The 20,649-nt window shown below is 32.6% G+C and overlaps 1 protein-coding gene across 1 annotated transcript in view; it reads left to right on the top strand.

Annotated features, from left to right (window-relative positions):
* Window positions 1-20,649, top strand: part of LOC143227212 (uncharacterized) — an 83,745-nt gene that overhangs the window by 3,301 nt on the left and 59,795 nt on the right. The window contains exons 2-8 of the mRNA XM_076458701.1: window positions 2,626-2,802; window positions 7,957-8,082; window positions 10,567-10,722; window positions 12,937-13,111; window positions 15,861-16,035; window positions 19,771-19,954; window positions 20,227-20,516. Coding sequence (XP_076314816.1) covers window positions 2,626-2,802; window positions 7,957-8,082; window positions 10,567-10,722; window positions 12,937-13,111; window positions 15,861-16,035; window positions 19,771-19,954; window positions 20,227-20,516 — 1,283 coding nt within the window. The remainder of the gene's footprint in view (window positions 1-2,625; window positions 2,803-7,956; window positions 8,083-10,566; window positions 10,723-12,936; window positions 13,112-15,860; window positions 16,036-19,770; window positions 19,955-20,226; window positions 20,517-20,649) is intronic.

Below are 20,649 nucleotides of genomic sequence, written 5' to 3'. Positions count from 1 at the left end.
TTTATTAATAAGAACTTTTGAGCAGCGAATTAAACGTGTTAGTGAGATATCTACTTATAGAGTGTTATATAAATGAAAGATATAAGAATAAAATAACACAAGGAGAAATGTGTACACGGTCTTTTAGAAGAATAGTATCTCCATCCACCTTTGTTAAACATACAATACATCTAGTAATATCATTTGCCAAAGAACCTTAGTTACACCATCAGCTTGGTATTACCACTCACTTGTAGGACATCAGTTATACGATCTACCTCGCAACGTCATCACATTTGTGAAAAACGATAAAGTAACGTGTGAAATAAAATATATTGTAAAAAAAATGAAAATCATAATTCAATTGGTAGATGAGTAGAATATTTAAATCTTAAAGCGAAGTTAGTAGAAGAGCAAAATTGTATGGTAAACAACTGTATGATATATATATATATATATATATATATATATATATAAAGTATTATTGGATATAGAAGCAACTGGAATAAACAGTACGTTTAATGTGATAGTAACACTATCCAGTGCTAGAAACAGCAAACTATATGTCAGGTATAGAAGCTGAAACTTTAGAATTAATGATTTAGCGACAGATAATTCTAAACGTATGTTAGGCAAATATGTTTTTAATTCATGATCCTAAGAACTATGTTAACATTGTTCGTAGTAGCATTATCTGTCTATAATAACAATATCCATCACTGTCTTCCTTTGTAAAGCATACAAAGGACAAAACTATAAGGTTGATCAGATTAGAGTAGCACATTGTTTTACCAATAAAGGAGACTGTAAACACAGTGTCAGATAGATTAGATTAAATTAAGTTTAACACTTTGTTGATGATACGTTTTTGCTATGTAGCGGTTCGCTTGCGAACTATGTGAGGTACTCTTGAGCCACTTCGGGCGCCCGGCATGGCCAGGTGGGTTAAGGCGTTCGATTTGAAATCTGAGGGTCGCGGGTTCGAATCCCAGTCGCACCAAACATACTCGCTCCTTCAGCCGTGGGAGCGTTATAATGTGATGGTCAATCTTACTATTCGTTGGTAAAAGAGTAGCCCAAGAGTTGGCGGTGGGTGATGATGACTAGCTGACTTCCCTCTAGTCTTACACTGCTAAGTTAGGGACGGCTAGCACAGATAGCCCTTGAGTAGCTTTGTGCGAAATTCCAAAAGAAGCCATTTCGTGGCCCTAGAAATTGCCTATGTCTTGAGTAATACTCAAACAGTGATATCATGCCTAGTAATTTGCCCTCTGGTGAGTAGTACTCAAGTTACAGGTTTTTTTGTATGTTACATAACAGTTATCTAGCTCTCATATATATATATATATTACACAATACGTTTGCAACGTAGATATGCCATCACATTGCGTTATAGCTATGTAACAATCTAGCGGTATCGATTGATCTCTTCTAACATGGTGACGTCCCCGCTGAGGCAACATCCTTTCGCAACAGGACAAGTCCAAAACTACTAGATATCTATTTTTATATAAGACAATATATGTATTAGTTCAATACTAGGAAATTAAAATATGATATTTATTTTAATTCAGTGATGTAAAACAAAACACAATCTGTGATAAAAAACAAAATAATTCAGTTTTCTGTTTTAACGCAGACAAATAAAAGGGGTAACATTTCCTTCCTTTTAACTATTGAACCTACAAAGTATCTTAAAATATAAAACAAAGGACAACAAAAGTTTACACTTTAAAGTAGCAAAACTAAAGGCAACTTATTAATGTGTTCCTCTGATCACCACAAAATATTTTATGTATACGTGTGTGTTTTTCTTATAGCAAAGCCACATCGGGCTATCTGCTCAGCCCACCGAGGGGAATCGAACCTCTGATTTTAGCGTTGTAAATGCGGAAACATACCGCTGTACCAGCGTGGGTTTAAGTAGAAATAAATACAATTGTAGTTTTACATTTGATCATATGACAACAGGAGGAAATCTTCAATATTTACTGCACATGAAATTGTTTTAGGCAGGATTAGAGTAAATTAATCACGAGACATTTTTTCTTTCTTGTTTTATATATATATATATATATATGACAGCGCGAGCAACCCCAGCGTAGATTGCCCATATATTCATTCGATTTTTCCACTTATTAGGATCTCTTTCAGCTTTTCCTCAAATTGAATTTATATAAATGGTCTTTGAGGTCTTGGATGTAGCCAAATACACCAGTCGAAAGGATCTGACCTTCTGAGTTCAAAATTGTAATTATATCTCAAATATATCAAGAAATGGAGAAGCTATGAGCTAAAATTTTGTAGTTGAGAAACAAAAACACACAGGACAACAAATTCTTTTTTTTCAATTCTAAAAAAAGGTAAAGTAAATCTAGGTATTTTAATTTAGAAAACACAAGAAGAAAACACTTAAGTTTGAGGGTGGAAACACAAGACAATGAAAGAGTGAAGTTGAATATAGAAATACAGAAAACACTATTTATGTTTATGTATTATTTGTGAAAACATAGCTAATTAATATTACATAACGTTAACAATACTGTACATTTTTGTACCCCTTAGCTTTGTGATGCAGTGTTTCCTCAAGCATTGACTGAAAAAGTACAAGTCAGCATATTAATTTGGTATTGTTTTCATTTTTAGGAGTACAGTCGAATCTTTATTGGATAGCTCCACAAGGAACCAGTTATGATAATGAATTTGAAGATCATTTTGATGTACAGTCTCTGGTGTTAGGAAATGAAACTTCATTTAACTTTACAGTGCTGGCAGTAGATAACAGGATATCTATTTGGACTTATAACAAGGAGTTATATAAAAGTAAGAAAAAAAGGAGTTTAGTAAAAATTGTTTGGTGAGGTGCACTAGTTCCTATGATGTCTTTATCTAAATATAGAGAACATATAGATGTGAATTATCATTTGATAAAATCGTACGGTCCTAATTATTATAAATACTACTGATATCAATAAGTGAACCAATCTTACCTTACCACATAACTATAGTAAGTATTTCTACTACTTTCAGTGTATTGTATCATAAAATTATTACTTATATTCTTCTTTCAATTGTTCATTGTTAGAAAAGGTTTTGATACAATAACACTTAACTAATAAAACCGCTTATCATAATTTTCACCACCTTTCCTAATCTTCCTTTCAACTGTAATAACATTTTAATTACAATTAATTTGTAATAAATCCTTTCTTTGACATTTCGCCATATCTTCGTCTTTTGTTTCTACTAAGCCTGAGTAATAAAGAACGGATTATGTACCTTAAGGGAAGTTTGGCTAAAATAATTGTCCCAACTAAAAGATACAAACATTAACCTCTATTGATTTTCACATTTTCGTAAGAGAAAGGACGAATATAAAATTTCAAGTACTGTGTACGGGGACTAATAGTAGTTTTACTCGATTATGAGATTTCTGATTTCTGGCTCCCAATATATGATTATAATTTAGGTATTTTCAGGTCTCGTGGCATAAGTAGCCATGCATTTGAAAATGCATCACATACCATCACCACCATCTCCTTAGAATATAATATTAAACTAGTGACTTCGTCATTGTTTTTTGAAACTTACATAAGGATATGTAGTGTGAGCGACCATTTCAGGTACTTTGAGGGAATGTGGTATGTATTGGTGCGGGACTATACTCCCTAGATACCTCTGCTGAGAGAGTTGTTTGTATTGTATTTGCTGTTGCTCTTGGTACATGACTATCTGCGTTATATAGTGACAACACCACAAGTGGGCGTGATGTTTACGTAAAGTATATAAATAGTATCTGTATTGCAATTATATTAGCACAGCTTCTTTGTTAAAAAACTAGTAGAAAGTATCAGTAGCTTTAAGACGCAAGAGCAATCATGCATCACAATGTCGTATCATGCTTGCCTACTACTGTGAAATAATTCGTTGATGGAAATGCTGTTTGATTATTTGATTCATCACAGAATCAACATATGATCTGATTGGATTTCATTGGATAATAGCATATCCGTAATGAAGCGAAATAAAATAACTGACTACGATAATGCTTTGGCACACTTAACTTGTTTATTTATTGAAACAGGAAACCGTGTTAATTAAGTTTTAAAATCGTACGTATCAGACTTGGAAGGAAGTTTGTTAAAATGTGTAGATAGAAATGAGAGATCCACTATGATGTACAATATTTTTATCTCATTGTAATAACCAAAAAGTGATTCTATGACGGTTTTAAGATATATAAAAAAGGAGTGGAAGAAATTGATCAATTATAGGATTGGTAGAGATCTCCGAACTTACTTTCTATAAATGGTAGGTTTTTCAGTATCTGTGGCTTAATTGCACGTCCTAAATGTGTTTTATATGCCCAGAGGTGTCATTTTGTTACTACTCAAAAGATTATTCTAAATCAGGAAATGTCTCATTATATTGTCGGGTTAAAATGAAGTATATTTATATCCATGTAGCATGTATTTCACACGACGTATTGCCATTGTTAATAACAGCCATTAAGCTCAATTTTTCTTCTCGTATTACTATTTCTTTATATATATATATATACATGTAAGACAAGTCATTTCATTTCTATCATTTGAAACATATCTTGCATATAAACTTTGATGTATATAATTTTCAGTGCAAGAAACAACACATTCAATTACGTTTTTATTTGACTTTTAAAAACACGTAATATGATAACAGCTTACAAAGAAACTCGTTGAATAATTTGGGAATTTCTGATGCAACAATTTCGTACGCGTAATTTTTATATGATTATTTTTAATACTAAATTGCACATAATATATTCACCCTCTAAAGAAGTAATTACAAGCTGATGTAAAATCAAAAAGATTTTATTTTATTTTTATAGATCTTGACAAGTGTTGATAGTTTTACGTATTGTTTATGGTATTCTGATTCATCGATTTTTGTTCCAGTTTCGGTGGATTCACATCCTGTCCTTTCCTAAGAAAGTACTTAGATATTGGTAAATTTGGGCCTATAATTTAGTTAAAGTGTTAAGTCATTGTTGTTTTCAGTTTAAAAATAGTTTTTCGTATGAGTTATTACTCTGCGCATAAAATACCTATATTAAGTAGTAAAGTCACACTAATACACACATACAAAATAGAAGAAATTTCAAAATAAAGATTTATCAAGTCACATATATCTCATAAAAATACTGACTGTTATTTTAAACGCACGCAAACCCAAAACTTAGTCATCTGAAGCTTGCTCTATTTATTTTTCTGAAATTATATATGTGATATGTGTTATTACAGTGCAATAAATAAATATTCTTGTATTTTAATTTGAAATATTATTTGTTGTTATTTTTTTTATTGAATAACATGTTCAAAAATGAACTCTGCCAATGATAACTCTTCCGGATATCCTCAGCGACCATAACCTGTTGAAAATCGAAGACATTTTTTATCTCATTATTTTGTACACAGCACTGTCATGTCTACATCATTACTTTTTAGAGGTCGACCAGTCGTCGCTTGATGAGGGTATTTTGTAGTTAAATGAATAGTGCTATATAAACATGTGTGTGAAGGGATAGAGATACCTTTAAAATGTAACCTGGCATTGTATGACTTGTATGTGTTAACAAATATAAAAATCTGAAAATAAATATACGTTTTGAACAGAAGAGTAGTGACAAATTACACTGCTCAACAAAGTTTTTGCTTCTTGAACACTGTTGGGTGTTCCTTATAGATTTTGGCTGCTGATCACGAAAATCACATCCAAATTTACCCATTACGTACCGTTTCATCGAAATCTTCAGTTTCACCAAGACATTACTACAATAAAAAAACGATATCAGGGTAACTGGAATCCGTCAATCCAGACATTGAATACAAACGAAAATCAGGAGCAAAACACTTTTAATTATGTTGAACTTAATAGCGTATAAGAAACATAAACGCAATTAAATACGTTATTGCCGGTAAATAGTTAACTGTCTATTTCTCAGAGTTCATACGTGATGAAGCAAAACCAAAACGATATTTGTACATATCCACCAGGTATCTGTCACAATCAGCAAAAACTTTTCAGGAAGCAAAACTTAAAAAAAAATTGTTGTGCAGTGTAATTGTTTCTTACTGAATTGATATGATCGTTGTTTGATTAGTTAATATATATATTTGGATAGACTTTAATCAACGAAACGTCAGAGACTGCTAGGCGCAGACTGTTTTAGTAAAACTATCCTCCAAGAGAGGGTCAACGGTAAGTTTGCGGACTTACAATACAAAATTCCATGGTTGGATTTCCCGTGGTGACCTCAACGGAGAAAGCCTAATGTGTTGTTATACAGAAATAGTTTAAGTTTCTCTATCAAAACTAAATGTTTAAAAATCACCGTATTTATTCGGGTATGTATGTCTACTTTTATATCTGTATTCGTACACGTTAATGTGTAGTTATCTGTATAGAGTGACGTTTAAATGTTGATATGTGATGGTTTGGTTAATTTGAAACCAAAAAAGTATATTTTGTTTAACAAATAAACAAAACCAAGAAGGATGCAAAAGAATATTCGAATATAAGAAAAAAAAATTATCTACGGTTACCGCCCACTTTGGACACTAACAGGAAGCCTGTTTGTGAAATACTAACGTGGAGAATAATTCTACGGTTTTTCTTTGAAGTTAAGCACAAAGCTACACAATGGGCTATTTGTGCGGAGCTCACCAAGGACTTCAAAACCCGATTTTTAGCGTTATAAATCTGAAGATATAGCTTTAGACGAACATAGACTATTTCTTCTACTACTTTTTAAATTCTTATCTTTATTTTTTCACCTTATGCTATCATTTTACGTATTTTACTTCGCTCTATTTCAATTTCAGTAGATTTGTTTTGTTTGTTTTTGTTTTTCGCATAAAGCCACAAGAGGGCTATTTGCTCTAGCCGTACCTAATTTAGCAGTGTTAGATTAGAGGGAAGACAGCTAGTCATCACCACCCACCGCAAACGAAGAGTTAGATTCACCGTCACATTATAACACCCCCATGGCTGAAAGGGCGAGCATGTTTGGTGCGACTGAGATTCGAACTCGCGACCCTCAAACTACGAGTCGAACACCTTAACCCACCTGGCCATGCCAGGCCAATAATTATAAATAGAAAAGAGTACTGCTCTAACGTGGATAGGTTTGGGTGTCTATGCTAATTTATTATTACTGCATACATTAAACACCAGCACAAGTTCTTAAGAAGTTAAAGATCAGAATTAAGTAAAAAATAAACCTATAGGTTTTAGATGCAAAATAATTGAAAAGACAGAACCCAACAGTACTGTGAAAAGTTTGTTTTGCAACTTGTTTCTATAAACATTGAGTTATAGAAAGAAAAAAACAATGTTAATTCAAGCTGGAACATGTTACATGTAATATGTTCTTGCAACATATGTTGCAGCATGATTAACAATACAATCTGTGTTATATCATTATGTGACGAAATTATTACATTATTTTTGCACATGTCACTGAGAAAGATACTGGAATATGTCGAAACAATGTAAGAATAATGAAATCGTTTGAAAGTTTATATTTTAAAGTTATTTTTCTCTGGTGGGTCATTAAAATGTTGTTGAATGTTATTTACTGTCCTCTATATAAATTATATCCAATATTAATGAAGAATAGAATTAAATAATTGCACAGTTTACTCAACTGATCGTAACTCAAGTTATGAAAGTAGACAGTAGAGGACTATCGTATCTAAAATTTTCTGTATAGATTTGTGTCATCTTTATTGATCATTGTTGTGATTAAATACTTAGTCTTTAATTTTCATAATCTAAAGACCTAAAACATGAAAATAAATGAACAATTCTTAAGTTGAACTTTTTTTGTAGTAAATGATTAATTGACATTACAGTGTACTTGTCTCAGCTTCTGATTTAACTATTTATCGGGTAATTCTGTTTGTTGATTTCAAACCAATGTTTTTTGTTTAACAGATTCATTTTCTACGAGAGAACTGAAAATTATGCCGAGCACCATACTCTCTTCTGCAGTTCAACTCAGAGCAATACCCAGAATGTCTACAGAGTATGGCCTAGCTAGAATGATTGTTTTGGATAACTGTAAGTTTAAGTCGTTTGAAATCAGAAGCCTCTTTTGGTGAGGAAATAACCTTTTTAAAGTTATTAATTGTGATATAAAATAAAAAGAACAAAAATTAGCTTAATTTCTTCACTCTTAACGAACCTTAACGTCTTAATGTATCAATTTTACAATGTACCATTATTGAGCCTATTAGAAATGTCGTAAATATTGTTAGTTTCAGCTGATTTTTTCTTCTGAGGAAAAATTCCACTGTTATATGTCATTATTTATACAAGTACCCACACAAAGGATAGAAAATTGGTAAGTAGAATGAATCTTGCAGCTTCCGATCAAAGTATTTATTGCGTGGAAAAGTGATCAAGAAAGTGAATCCATTCGTTTCATTTGTATGACAAATTGTCAGTCAAAAGGTAAAGCATGAAACAAAGAGACAACATTCTGGCTTCAGCAGGTAAAAGTACAATTTGATACTTAGTCTTGAGAAATGGATCTTATTGATAGGGATGTAGTATCTAGATGGAAAATACTGTCATAGGACCAACACAAGTTGTAGGACATGGATATCTGTCGCTGTCAGAATATTGATCTGAAAGTTCGGAAAGGTGAGTGTAGCTGATGGTCTAAGATCAGAACTTCCATGAATAATATCAGTTGACACTGTCCTGATGGTCATGTGCTGAATGAACTCATACTGCAGAATACATCCAGGGTCCAAACAGTGACTAAAATATGGCATGGTGGATCATCTTACCATGATGAAACGTGCAGGAAGGTTTCTACGTTGTCCTCCATTGTCAAAATTGAACAGCTGCTTTCATAATACCCACAGTAATTTTTTTCTGGAAACCAGTGTAATTTATCCACCGTAAAATATTTCGCTCATATGTGAGATAGTTCACAGTTCTGTCTGCTCCAAATACACATACTAAGTTAATAAGGTAAGTAAGTTTCACATAATAGGAAAAAAATATATTAACAACTTTCAAAAACTCTGACTTATAGTATTTTATAACAAAATCAAATCATAAATAAAGTGCAGCATGAGAGTTCAAGGTAAATATTCTAAATGTAGGTTATAATACGTGCAGGTAATCTCGTTCTTTGGAAAGCTGAACACGAAAGCAAAGCTAAACATTAACTTTTGAAATGACGGGAGAACAGCCATGAATGATGTTTATGAGACGTTTTGTTTCACAAACAGGATATTCTACACGAAATTATTAAGAATTAATGTCACTATAGTTTACATTTTCAAATGCAACGTAACATAAATAATAACAATCTATATTTATCGTATGTTCTTGTTGAGTGACTCTTGGCATGAACGAAATGCTCAACAAGTACTTTTTGCTGTCAATAATATATGTAGGTCAGAGATGTGGCTGTAAGTAACCAATAGTACAATAACTTATTTTAATTACACGGAAACATCTAAACTGATAGATTAACTTTCGCTTGTATAGTATATTTGAACTGCAAAAACTGATTTTCAACAATTTTTCAACTTTACATGCTGTATGATTTATACTACATTAAAATATTAAAAGATCAGGTCCGGCATTGTCAAGTGGTTAAAACGCTGGACTTGTAACCTGAGGGTCGATGGTTCGAATTCTCCTCACACCAAACTTGCTCGCCCTTTGAACCGTGGCGGTGTTACAATGATACTTTAAATCCCACTAATCGTTGGTAAAAGAATAGTTCTAAACGTGGTAGTTGAAGCTAGCTACATTCCTTCTAGTCTTATATCGCTAAATTAGGGAGGGCTTGCGCAGATAACCCTCATGTATCTTTGAGCGAACTTCAAACAAACAGTTAAAAAGTCAAGTGTGAAACACGTTAGAGTAATTTTTGAAATTTCGTTTTCTTCAAACTCAAACCATACCTATAATTCTAATGAATCATAATACAAAGCATTTCTTTATAAAGTCAATTTAATAATAACAAATTACTATTAAACTTCCAATAACCGGCTTTTTAAAATATTTTTTTATATTTATTTTGTGATTACAAGTAATAGAGTTACTATCAATACACAACGTCTCAGCACATTTGTCATTTATCAGCCCAGGGAATGTGAATAGTAACATATCTCCACTTCCTTCCACCACAAGTTAACCAACCTCCAGCTAACCTCTAAGACCAATCATACGGCTGGGTAAAGTGAAACAATTGAAGTTAAAGTGTATCTCAAGAACACATCAGCATCTTGTTCGAAAGGCCTCAAGCTCTTGGTCATCTGACAATCATCTAGGCCAAAGCTCTTGGACCATGTTGCCCACAGAGTGAAGGATACATTATTATAAATGTGAAGTAACAACACACATGTTACTGAACAAGCAGGGTCATATTTAAACATATACGTCAATAAAGTCATAACTTTTTGTTTTACAAAACACAAAGTTATTGTAAAATTTTCAAAATAATCAAAAAAGTATGAAGATAAACAGTTGCTGGTCAAACGCTTTTCCTTTTTTATATTTAATGTTCCTTTTAAATAGGTAACCAACTACACATCGTTGGACAATTGATAATTCCAGTTTCTTTTCAACCTCGTCTCGAATCACGAGTAGCTGTAGTAGAAGTTGGAGAATACTCAAAGATAAAGCTCTGTCTTAAGAAATATCTATATACAAACCTATTGGAGAATAGAAAGTGTAAGTTAATTTTGTTTTCACGTTAACTAGGTAATGGAAGTTTACAATATCACATTATATCGACTATACAAAGAGAGTACAGAATACGTTTCTTGTTTTTGTTTATTTCTTTACATCAATGTTGTCAAAGTCCAGATAGGCGGGTTTAATTATTTTAGACCACTATTTGAGAAGACCAATTTTTCTTCTTTATCGCTGTTAATACAATACAAACTGTGATACTTACTTTAAATGCTGTTCGTTAAGGCTAAACTAACAAACACACAGTCTAATTTAGTTTTCACAAAATTAACCTTTTATGACTTAACTTCTTTACTAACTTCTTTACAAATCGTCTGTCATGGCTATATTCCAGATTACTCATTTTTGATCTAGCAGTCTCTTAGCTAACTTGTTTTCTTTACTTCTTCTCTGCATCAGTGCGTTTTTATAACACCAAACTGAAAAATATAGAAATATGTAGGTCTCTAATAGCAACGATATTACACATAGATAGAAAAACAGGCCCGGCATGGCTAGGTGGATGAAGCGATCGACTCTTAATCTGAGGGTCGCGGGTTTGAATCCACATCGCACCAAACATGCTCAACCTTTCAGCCGTGGGGCGTTATAATGTGGAGGTCAATCTCACTATTTGTTGGTAAAAGAGTAGCCCAAGAGCTGGTGGTAGGTTGTGGGGACTACTGCCTTCCCCCTAGTTTTACACTGCTAAATTTGGGACGACTGGTGCAGATAGACCTCGTGTAGCTTTGGCGAAATTCAAAAACAAACAAACAAAATCGTTTAATTTAATTCAAGTATTTACCAATACCTTTGGAAAAATTTCTAGATTTGTCAAAAATGTGATTCTTCTGCTATGAACTCTGTAACGATGTAGTTAAACCAACCTTAATTATCGATCCCATTTTTGAAATGAAATAAAATGAAACCACAAATAACATGATGATAAATTAGTTTACGAACTTAAAATGAAAATAATTTGCTGATACTGAAGTATTACAAGTACATTTTCAATGTTGATATTTATTGATCTCATAAATATGAGAACTAAAAATATAAGTAAGATACGCATTGCTTGTCATAACCAAATAAAGGTGGTATAATTACTAAGTTCAGGTTGTAATTAACTGTTGGTATCATGTATAGGTTACATAAAAATGCACAGAATTATTTTTTTGAACAAAGAAATGGGCATCAAAGAATTTAGTCCCAATGTTCACAGGCTAATTTCAGTTATTTGGAGCAAAACTGTTTTTAATATTTGGATTAATCGAACTTATAAAATCTTCATAGTTATTCTACCTGTGTTCTTTTTAAGTTATAACACAATTAATTGAAAAATAATTTTATGTAAATTAGATTTTTTGCTGTTCCTTGACTAAGAACAAAGCCTTGTTAGGCTATATGCTGTATCCAGTGCGGAGAATTGAACCCCAGTATTTAATGCTGTAATTGGGTAAACTTAGTACTGTCCCATGGGGTTGGAGATGCTGGATTTTTCAATTCAATCTGATGAGATGATACACACAAAGGTACAAAGTAGTCTTATATATAACACGTGATTGCCTTTCGATCTTATATTGGTTTAAAATGAAACTTTTTGACTCAGAAAGTAAACAATTTTTGAGTTTCTTATGTTTCTTTTCAAGTAAAGTTAACTCGAATTCTTTATTTATATACATTAAAGTGGTTTCACCATCACTTTTGTTTTTATAACATTCATTAATGAAGACAAAAACGTACTGGGTATAAAAACTAAAATAGAATTGATTTTCTTTTAATTTAGTAACTTTAGAAAAAACAATTTTGACAACTGACGTTTAGTGTGCACAAGATGACGTATAAAGTTTACTTATTTGTACACATGGATACCTTATTCACCCAATCGATAAATGGTCAAGTCAGAAACCCTTGTAGGTCAAGTACATTTGCATTTGACCCCAACCGAATAGCAGAACTGATCGCTGTTCACATAAAACGCCAAACGTTGAAAGTTCATTGATTTTTTTGATAGCACAATATCTAGGACTGAGATCTTTGTCCAACGCACTAACCATTAGGCCAGGATAAGGATAAGGATACTAGAAATAATTTAAAAATGTAATAAATGTATGATACAAATATATAATGATGAAGTGTATTTATATATGATACAGTATTTTTGTTAACCATGACATACACGTTATTACTCTTTTTTTTTTTCTGTTTCTATAGTTCCTTTTCTGGGAATATCAAACTTTGAGAAGACCATCAGTGAAACTCATGCAAAGACATTGGACAGTTTTTTCGATGTCACAAAAACTTGGATTGAGATCGGTTGTGACAAACAAAGTATAAATTTTAAGGAATTACCAGGACTAATTGCCATTGAGAAGAAAAAGCAAAACGGGTGAGTTTGTTGCCAAATAATTTCAAAATTTATTAAAAGTTGATATATACAAAAAAATAATGTATGCTAGTTGACGTACTTCGTCAATGCACAGAGAAGACATAGAGGCGATATATATAAGTTCCAAATGACCTCTCATGTTACTCTTCAGGGAACATGATATGAATGGTTAACAAGATATGAGAGGACACACATGTCTTCAGAGTCTTTGAATATAATGGTTTAGGTTATGTTTTTGAAACAGAGCCATGGAGAATATCATGGGCATTCATTAAAAGTCAAAATGAAATGTCTATTTTATTACTGTATTATGTTGAAAGTAGTTGTAAGGCTTAAATATGATACATTATTCTGTGTGTTTTAAACATAAATTATACTTGGAACACATAAATAAAAACAGATAAATTTTATCAAGTATATATAAATATCTTATATGAAGCAAAAACTAATTTTGATTAATTAATAGAAACAAATAAAAATTGCTTCAAATACGATGTTCTACATTGTGAAAGTTCATTATAATAAAATGCATATTTCAAATACTTTATTGTGTGTTGTATTTTTAAGTATTTTGAAAGTTTAACATAATAATAACAAAATATTTAGGCCCGGTATGGCCAGGTGAGTTAAGGCCTTGGACTCGTAATCTGACAGTCGTGGGTTCGAATCCCCGTCGCACCAAACATGCGTGCCCTTTTAGCCGTGGGGCCTTTATAATGTGACGGTCAATCCCACTATTCATTAACAAAATAGTAGCCAAGAGTGGCGGTGGGTGGTGATGACTAGCTGTCTTCTCTGTTGTCTTACACTGCTAAATTAGGGATGGCTAGCGCAAATACCCTCGTGTAGCTTTGCACGAAATTCAAAAATAAACAAACAAAATATCTAATTCAGTTAGGCAATGCTGCCTTCTGATGAAGAATTATGAAAACAATATCATTCCCCGTGGTGACGAAGTGTGATGTCGCCCATCCTCTAGTAAATCTCCCTCTGCTATCATTCTTTAAAACTATGACGTCGTCGTAACAATCTTGCCCTATATCGCCTTGGGTAGTCACTTGTATTACGTAACAATTTTGTAATACTTCATGCCCTCAGGCAGCACCTGACAACTCAATTGCAAAGAGGGCAAAGAGTCATTAACTAAACATTTAACAGTGCCTGACTCTCATTTTTACACTTGGAAAGCATGTGAGTGAATTAGCACAAAATATTTAAAAAATGGAACAATCTGTTTCTCTTTTCCCTTATTTTTGTAGGAAATAAAACAATGTTGTATAGGAAACACAAAATTTTAACACGAAGTACCTTCGTTTATCAAAACAGAACAGATCTTTACAGATATCCAAAGGAACGTGAAATTTGTTAAAGGTATTATACGACGTTGTTGTTTTTTAAATGAAGACAGATTTAAGGGGAAAAATGTCATTGTTAAAGTAGCAAAATTTTTACAAGAGTAAAGGATATCTTGTGTTAAACAGAATACAATATTTTAGTTCTACTACAAAAAAAAAAGGTTCTTATTGGACATAAATGGTAATGTTTATGAGAGAGAAGGAAATTTCATAAGGTGTAAATCGATTGTTTTACAAACACTGACTTGCCTTGTTTGACATAACATGATAACTGAAATTTTGTTATTAAAATATTGTCAAATTTTGTTTTTAAGGATCACAGTTTGAAACATTTTGTGTTATTTTAGTTCTTCTTGTTCTTAGGGCTTTTAAACTACCCGTGTTTAATGTTATTTTATTTACACACAGGTATGTAACAAATATATTTGAAGTAGTTAACTAGAAAAGCATCATCGTAGCAACTAGAAATTGAATCCAAAATGAACAAATTTACGTGATTTATATCACCATTTCAAGTTTTTTGGTTTTTAATTTCTTTACCTGCTTTTCTCATTTAAATGGATATTGGAAGATATTATAATGCTTGTATAAATAACATTTCGGAGAATGTTTTGTTTCTAATAATCCAGCCTTTATATGTTTTTTTAGTATTGAGAGAAAGACCTCTTCGGCAGTGACAAGTTTCAGACAAAAAAGAACTCTGAAATGCTATTCTTACACACCTCTGGTTTACAATTCGAAATGGACAAATTAAAAAGAATGTAAAATTATATATACAATAACTTCTGCAACTTACTTAATTTTTGACCTATTATGTGGTTAAGTTATCAATATAATTGATCCAATCAGTATCTATTCAGGAGGATACCATATCTTTATGATAAATTATTGAACTAGCACAAGTCGCAACATCTACTGATAATAATATCTCAAATGATCTTCAATATTTCTTTTTTCCACTATTATGTCACAGCTAATGGCTAATAAATAGAAGAAAATTTGCAGGAAGTTACTAAATTTCCATATAAAACAAAAGACAGATTTAGGGCAAGTAAAAAATCTGTTTTAAACAGCAGGAAACCTGAAAAAAATTAACGAAACTGTATGTGAAAGAGTTATATGAAGAAAGTGATACAATGTAAGAATAATAATAATAATTTGTATAAGAAAGTGCTTCTCATGAAAAAACACAAATGTATTTTGTAACAACAGCACAGTCTCAGATATTTGCTGTCAAACAATCTAATATGTGTTCTTTTTTATCCATAATATAATGATAAGTTTAAGATTCCAAGCAAAACTTTGTCTTATTAACTTACCCTGTCAGTGTATTTTTACTTGTGTTACTGATTATTATAACGTCATTCTTATCATACTTCAATTGTATTATACAGAGTTTGGAAGGAACCGTTGGGGTTTATGGGTGTTCAACGATTGCGCTTTTCAGATGTGCTATATTTTACTCCAAAACTTCACTATGATGGACATTTTCAGTTACCTTTCTGTCTGAAATACAACAATCCATTTGGAAAGTCTGTAACAATTGACACAACACTCTTGCAGATAAATGTAAGTTTCATTGTCTTGTTATTAAAATAATATTGTTTGTTAATTCCCAAATTTCGTATTTATATAAAACTTATAAAGTTCTACGCGTGAACACATTTGACCGTGTTTGGACATCTGTGTGCACATTCTACTGCGGAGATTTTAGTTATTATTATAATAATATTAATTACGCTAAACTTTGTTCATCTTAGCCATGTAACTTATACCTAAAATAAGACAAAATGTCTCTTTTAAGACAGGCCTGGCATGGCCTAGCGCGTAAGGCGTGCGACTCGTAAACCCAGCGTCGCGGGTTCGCGCCAAACATGCTCGCCCTCCCAGCCGTGGTGGCGTTATAATGTGACGGTCAATCCCACTATTTTTTGGTAAAAGAGTAGCCCAAGAGTTGGCGGTGGGTGGTGAAGACTAGCTGCCTTCCCTCTAGTCTTACACTGCTAAATTAGGGACGGCTAGTACAGATAGCTCTCGAGCAACTTTGTGCGAAATTCCAAACACTCTTTTAAGATAATGTCAGTCACCCTTCCCTGAGGTTACCAGTATACAAATCAGGTTTATTATACATGGTCGTTTCATACACGTTCTTTCTTTAAGAATAACAGGGAATAAAGTTTTTTTAACTGTTGATAAGTCATGGATGGTCCTCCAAAAAGCACTTGTATATTTCAGTCATTAGTAAAAGTGAAGTAATCTAGTACAATAAGTTAGATAGAAATATCTCAGAGGATCATCACAGAATATGGATCTGTTTCCAAACTAAAATGATAAAGTTGCTATGGCACTGGGAACAGGGATACAATCATCCTCAACATACGTAGACCATCTATATATACCATTTCTGCCTTATTACAAACGTAGGGTTTCTGGTACGAAGTTGAATATGATGTTTGAAACAGCAACTGCTCAACATTTCTTTGTCCAGCTAGTTAGAAACATTACTTGTCTTTACGTTAAGTGCCTGATAAAAAGCATTCCACTCGCAGCTAACACACAAAATATTAATTAAATGGTATAAACAACCCTCTAGAACAGTATTTCTCAATCGTTTTGACACCGTAGGCTCTCTAAATTGTCACAATTTTCTGAAATGTAAGTACAATGAAAAATAATTTCGATTTACATAAGAATATCGTGTCTGTTTTAGTTGCTTGTTTATTTCGGTTTATTCAGGTGATTGAGAAACACTGCTATAGAAGACCAAATATGTCTCAAACGATATTATTTTAAAGTAGCTGTAAAATTCTTATCAATGCTATAAGTATTTATAGTAGTTTGGCAACAAATTTTGATTTTATTTCTTTAAGTCGCACGCTCAATCCTTTTTTGGCCCCACCTTTATTCACACCTAAGGTGTTTTTTATTAGATAAGTATTAGCATTAGCGTATACTTGCTGTTCGTACTTTGTTTACTGCAACGTTTCTCTTACGTCTTGTACACTAGGCTTTCGGTAGGTTTTATTAAAGCTATACAGCTTCTAAACATTTTCCCGTGTACTTCTCCACAATCGTTTGTTCTAACATTATGGCGATGTGAATAATACAACAACTTCTGTTTAACTTATGGAATTAAATAAATCCAAATAACGTGAGTGGCATTTAGCGTGAGGTTACTATTTAAACATTGTCATATGGTTTATGTTAATAAGAAAAATCTGGTGCTGCTCGAATGTCTTCTGATGAGCCTTCGAATGTTTAAAAGTATCTTGGAATTCCTGTCTAGGGACTGAACCATAAAATGTTTAGAACTGTTTTACGATTTTCGTCTAGAGACTGAGCCTTCTAATGTTTAAAACTATCTTAAATTCCTGTCTAAAGACTGAGACATCGAATATTTACAACTATCCTGGAATTCCCGTCTAGAGACTGAGTCATCAAATGTTTACAACTATCCTGGAATTCCCGTCTTGAGGCTAAGCCTTTGAATGCTTAGAACTAACTTAGAATTCTCGCATGGCCAAGTGATTAGGGCGCTCGGCTTGTAATCTGAGGGTCGCTGTACGAATCCCCATCACACCACACATGCTCGCCCTTTCAGCCGTGGGGTGTTATAATGTCAGTGTCAATTCCACTATTCGATAATAATAGAGTAGCCTAAGAATTGACATTGGATGGAAGTGACTAAGTGTCTTCACTCTAGTTTTACACTGCAAAATTATGGACTGCTAGCGCAACTATACATCATGAAGTTTTGCGCGAAATTCAGAAAACTAACAATTTGCTAAAATCTTATAATGATACGAAAACCCGGAGTTAAATAGTATATACAGTCTAGAAAAATCAGGTTGGAGTGAATGTTACTTGCCAGTTATATTTGTTCCATTGTTTTAACAACAATTAAAATAATAAAATGTAACAAAACTAAAACATAAACAAAGGAGAAATTTAAATATTTAATTGACTTTAGGTTTAACAAAACAATAATAACTTAACATTTTTTTGTGTGTGAAGTTTAAGCATAATCCAGTGACTAGCGAATGGGGGCTTTCAGTCTGATAACTCATGGTTCGCGACTCATTTCAGTAAAAATGCTTTGAGAGCTTCGGAACTGTAAGTGTGTAATGAGGGTGAAATCTCATTACTCGATTAGAAGTCCAAGAGTTTTTATTACAAATACATATATGTATTTATTCTGTTTTTTAAGAACAGATTAAGGCAACAATTGGTTATAAAAGATAGGAAACCAACAGAAAGATTATAGTTCTCACAATCTGTCTTTAATGAATATATTTTTTATTTAGACAGGCTTATATTATTTAATGACTTGCATATTTTTTTTTTGTAGTCAGGAAAGTACGTATTTTCCCGAAATGTTTCACTGTAAGGATTCACATGAATGAACAAATACATCTTATACAGGAAAAGCAAAATTTAAGATTGGCCAGAAATTTATAACCTGGAAAAAAAGGGGGAAAAACAAGGAGAGTTATTTAATCTTAATTAAATTTTAATAAAAGCCAGGAATGAAGATAAAGCTATGAAGATAGACAAGTTAATCCTGTTTACTTTTTTTCATATGTGATTTATTTTTACATTATAAAATAAAACTTGATAATATATTTGTGAACATACACTCTTTCTGAGGTTATTAATGTTTAGCACGTTTCACAAGTCAAATTTTTGTCATATTGCTGGTTCAAGAACACTTATAAATACATCGTCAACGACTACTTCTTTTATTTTAAAGATGTTTTAACAAACGAAGCTTGTTAATCAACTCTTACTTTAATAAGATCTTTATGTGATCTGATTAAAGTACACGTCAAAATTTATAAAACTTGACATCTGTGTATTATTTACAATACTTACAGTACTTCTCTCGAAGGCCTGGCATGGCCAGGTGGTTACGACTCTCGACTGGCAATTCGAGAGTTCCGGATTCAAATACTCGTCGCACCAAACACGTTCGATTTTTCAGCCATGTGAGCGTTGTAGTGTGACGATCAACCCCACTATTCGTTGATAAAACATTAGCTAAGAAGTTGGCGGTGGGTAGTGATAACTAAGTGCCTTACCTTTAGTCTTACACTACTAAATTAGGGATGGCTAGCGCAAACAGCCCTCGTGTAGCCTTGTTCGAAATTCAAACCAAAACATCTTTTGAGGATAACTGATATAAATAAAAGTTTCAGTTGTTATTTAAGTTTTATTTTTAACACTTTTAGGAATGATCTTTTTAGATATCAATACATATAATTTGATAAATATTTAATATAAACAAGTCCAACATTTTATTTTCAGGTTACACGTGTAAAGAACGCCCCTACTCTTCCGAAACCACCGAGTCTCCAGGACTTGCCTACATTAACCTTAGGGAACCAAGATCCAGGAAGACAAAGTGTAGAATATACAGGTCCCGTGTTTGGAAACTTTGGTCAAACTTCCATGGGCATGGTAGTGATACATGCCCAAACAAGTGAATTTGGTAACAGTTTTGTCTAATACAGAATTTATATTCGAAACATAAAACATATAAGTTCAAAAACATGATACGGCCATGTTCACCAAAAAGTGAAATTGCTGATACAATATATGCCCAATTTTGTCCGTTACAGAAATTAACTCTGAAAGAATAAACACGCACAAATTCAGTAAAATTTAAGTGTCATGTTCACAAGCAAATAAACCTGATAAAAATGTTTTTTTTTAATACTGTTTGCTATAAAGACCAGCTCAGAGAGAATTTTTTTTCTGTAGGTCAGTGGGAGGTAAGAACTCCGAAAAGTGAAAAATGGAATCCTCTATTAACTGGAAAGTTTTTCACACCTAACAACTATAAAATGGGATTTATATCTGGTGAGAAGTTTTGTACGCTTCACAACTTTACAATGGAGAGCTACAAGCCTGTTCTGCTAAATGCAACAGACAAATTGAGATTTCATTCTTCTGCAAACATTCCCTGGTGGAATACAACTCAAGCAAAGCAAAACACCTTACTCATTTTTTCAGCTTGGAACATGACAGATTCTCTTATTCCATATGGCTGGGTAAGGAGAGTGTTTACCGTTAGTTACTTCACCAATAGATAAAGCTATGAATTAAAATTTTCTTGACGATTGACATATACATATATATATATATAATTTGAGACATTTTGAACGACTGCATTTTATCTGTCTT

This window comes from Tachypleus tridentatus, chromosome 9, assembly GCF_004210375.1.
Source record: "Tachypleus tridentatus isolate NWPU-2018 chromosome 9, ASM421037v1, whole genome shotgun sequence".
Taxonomy (NCBI): domain Eukaryota; kingdom Metazoa; phylum Arthropoda; class Merostomata; order Xiphosura; family Limulidae; genus Tachypleus; species Tachypleus tridentatus.
Note: the sequence above shows the minus strand (reverse complement) of the source record. Positions and strands in the feature narration are given on the sequence as shown.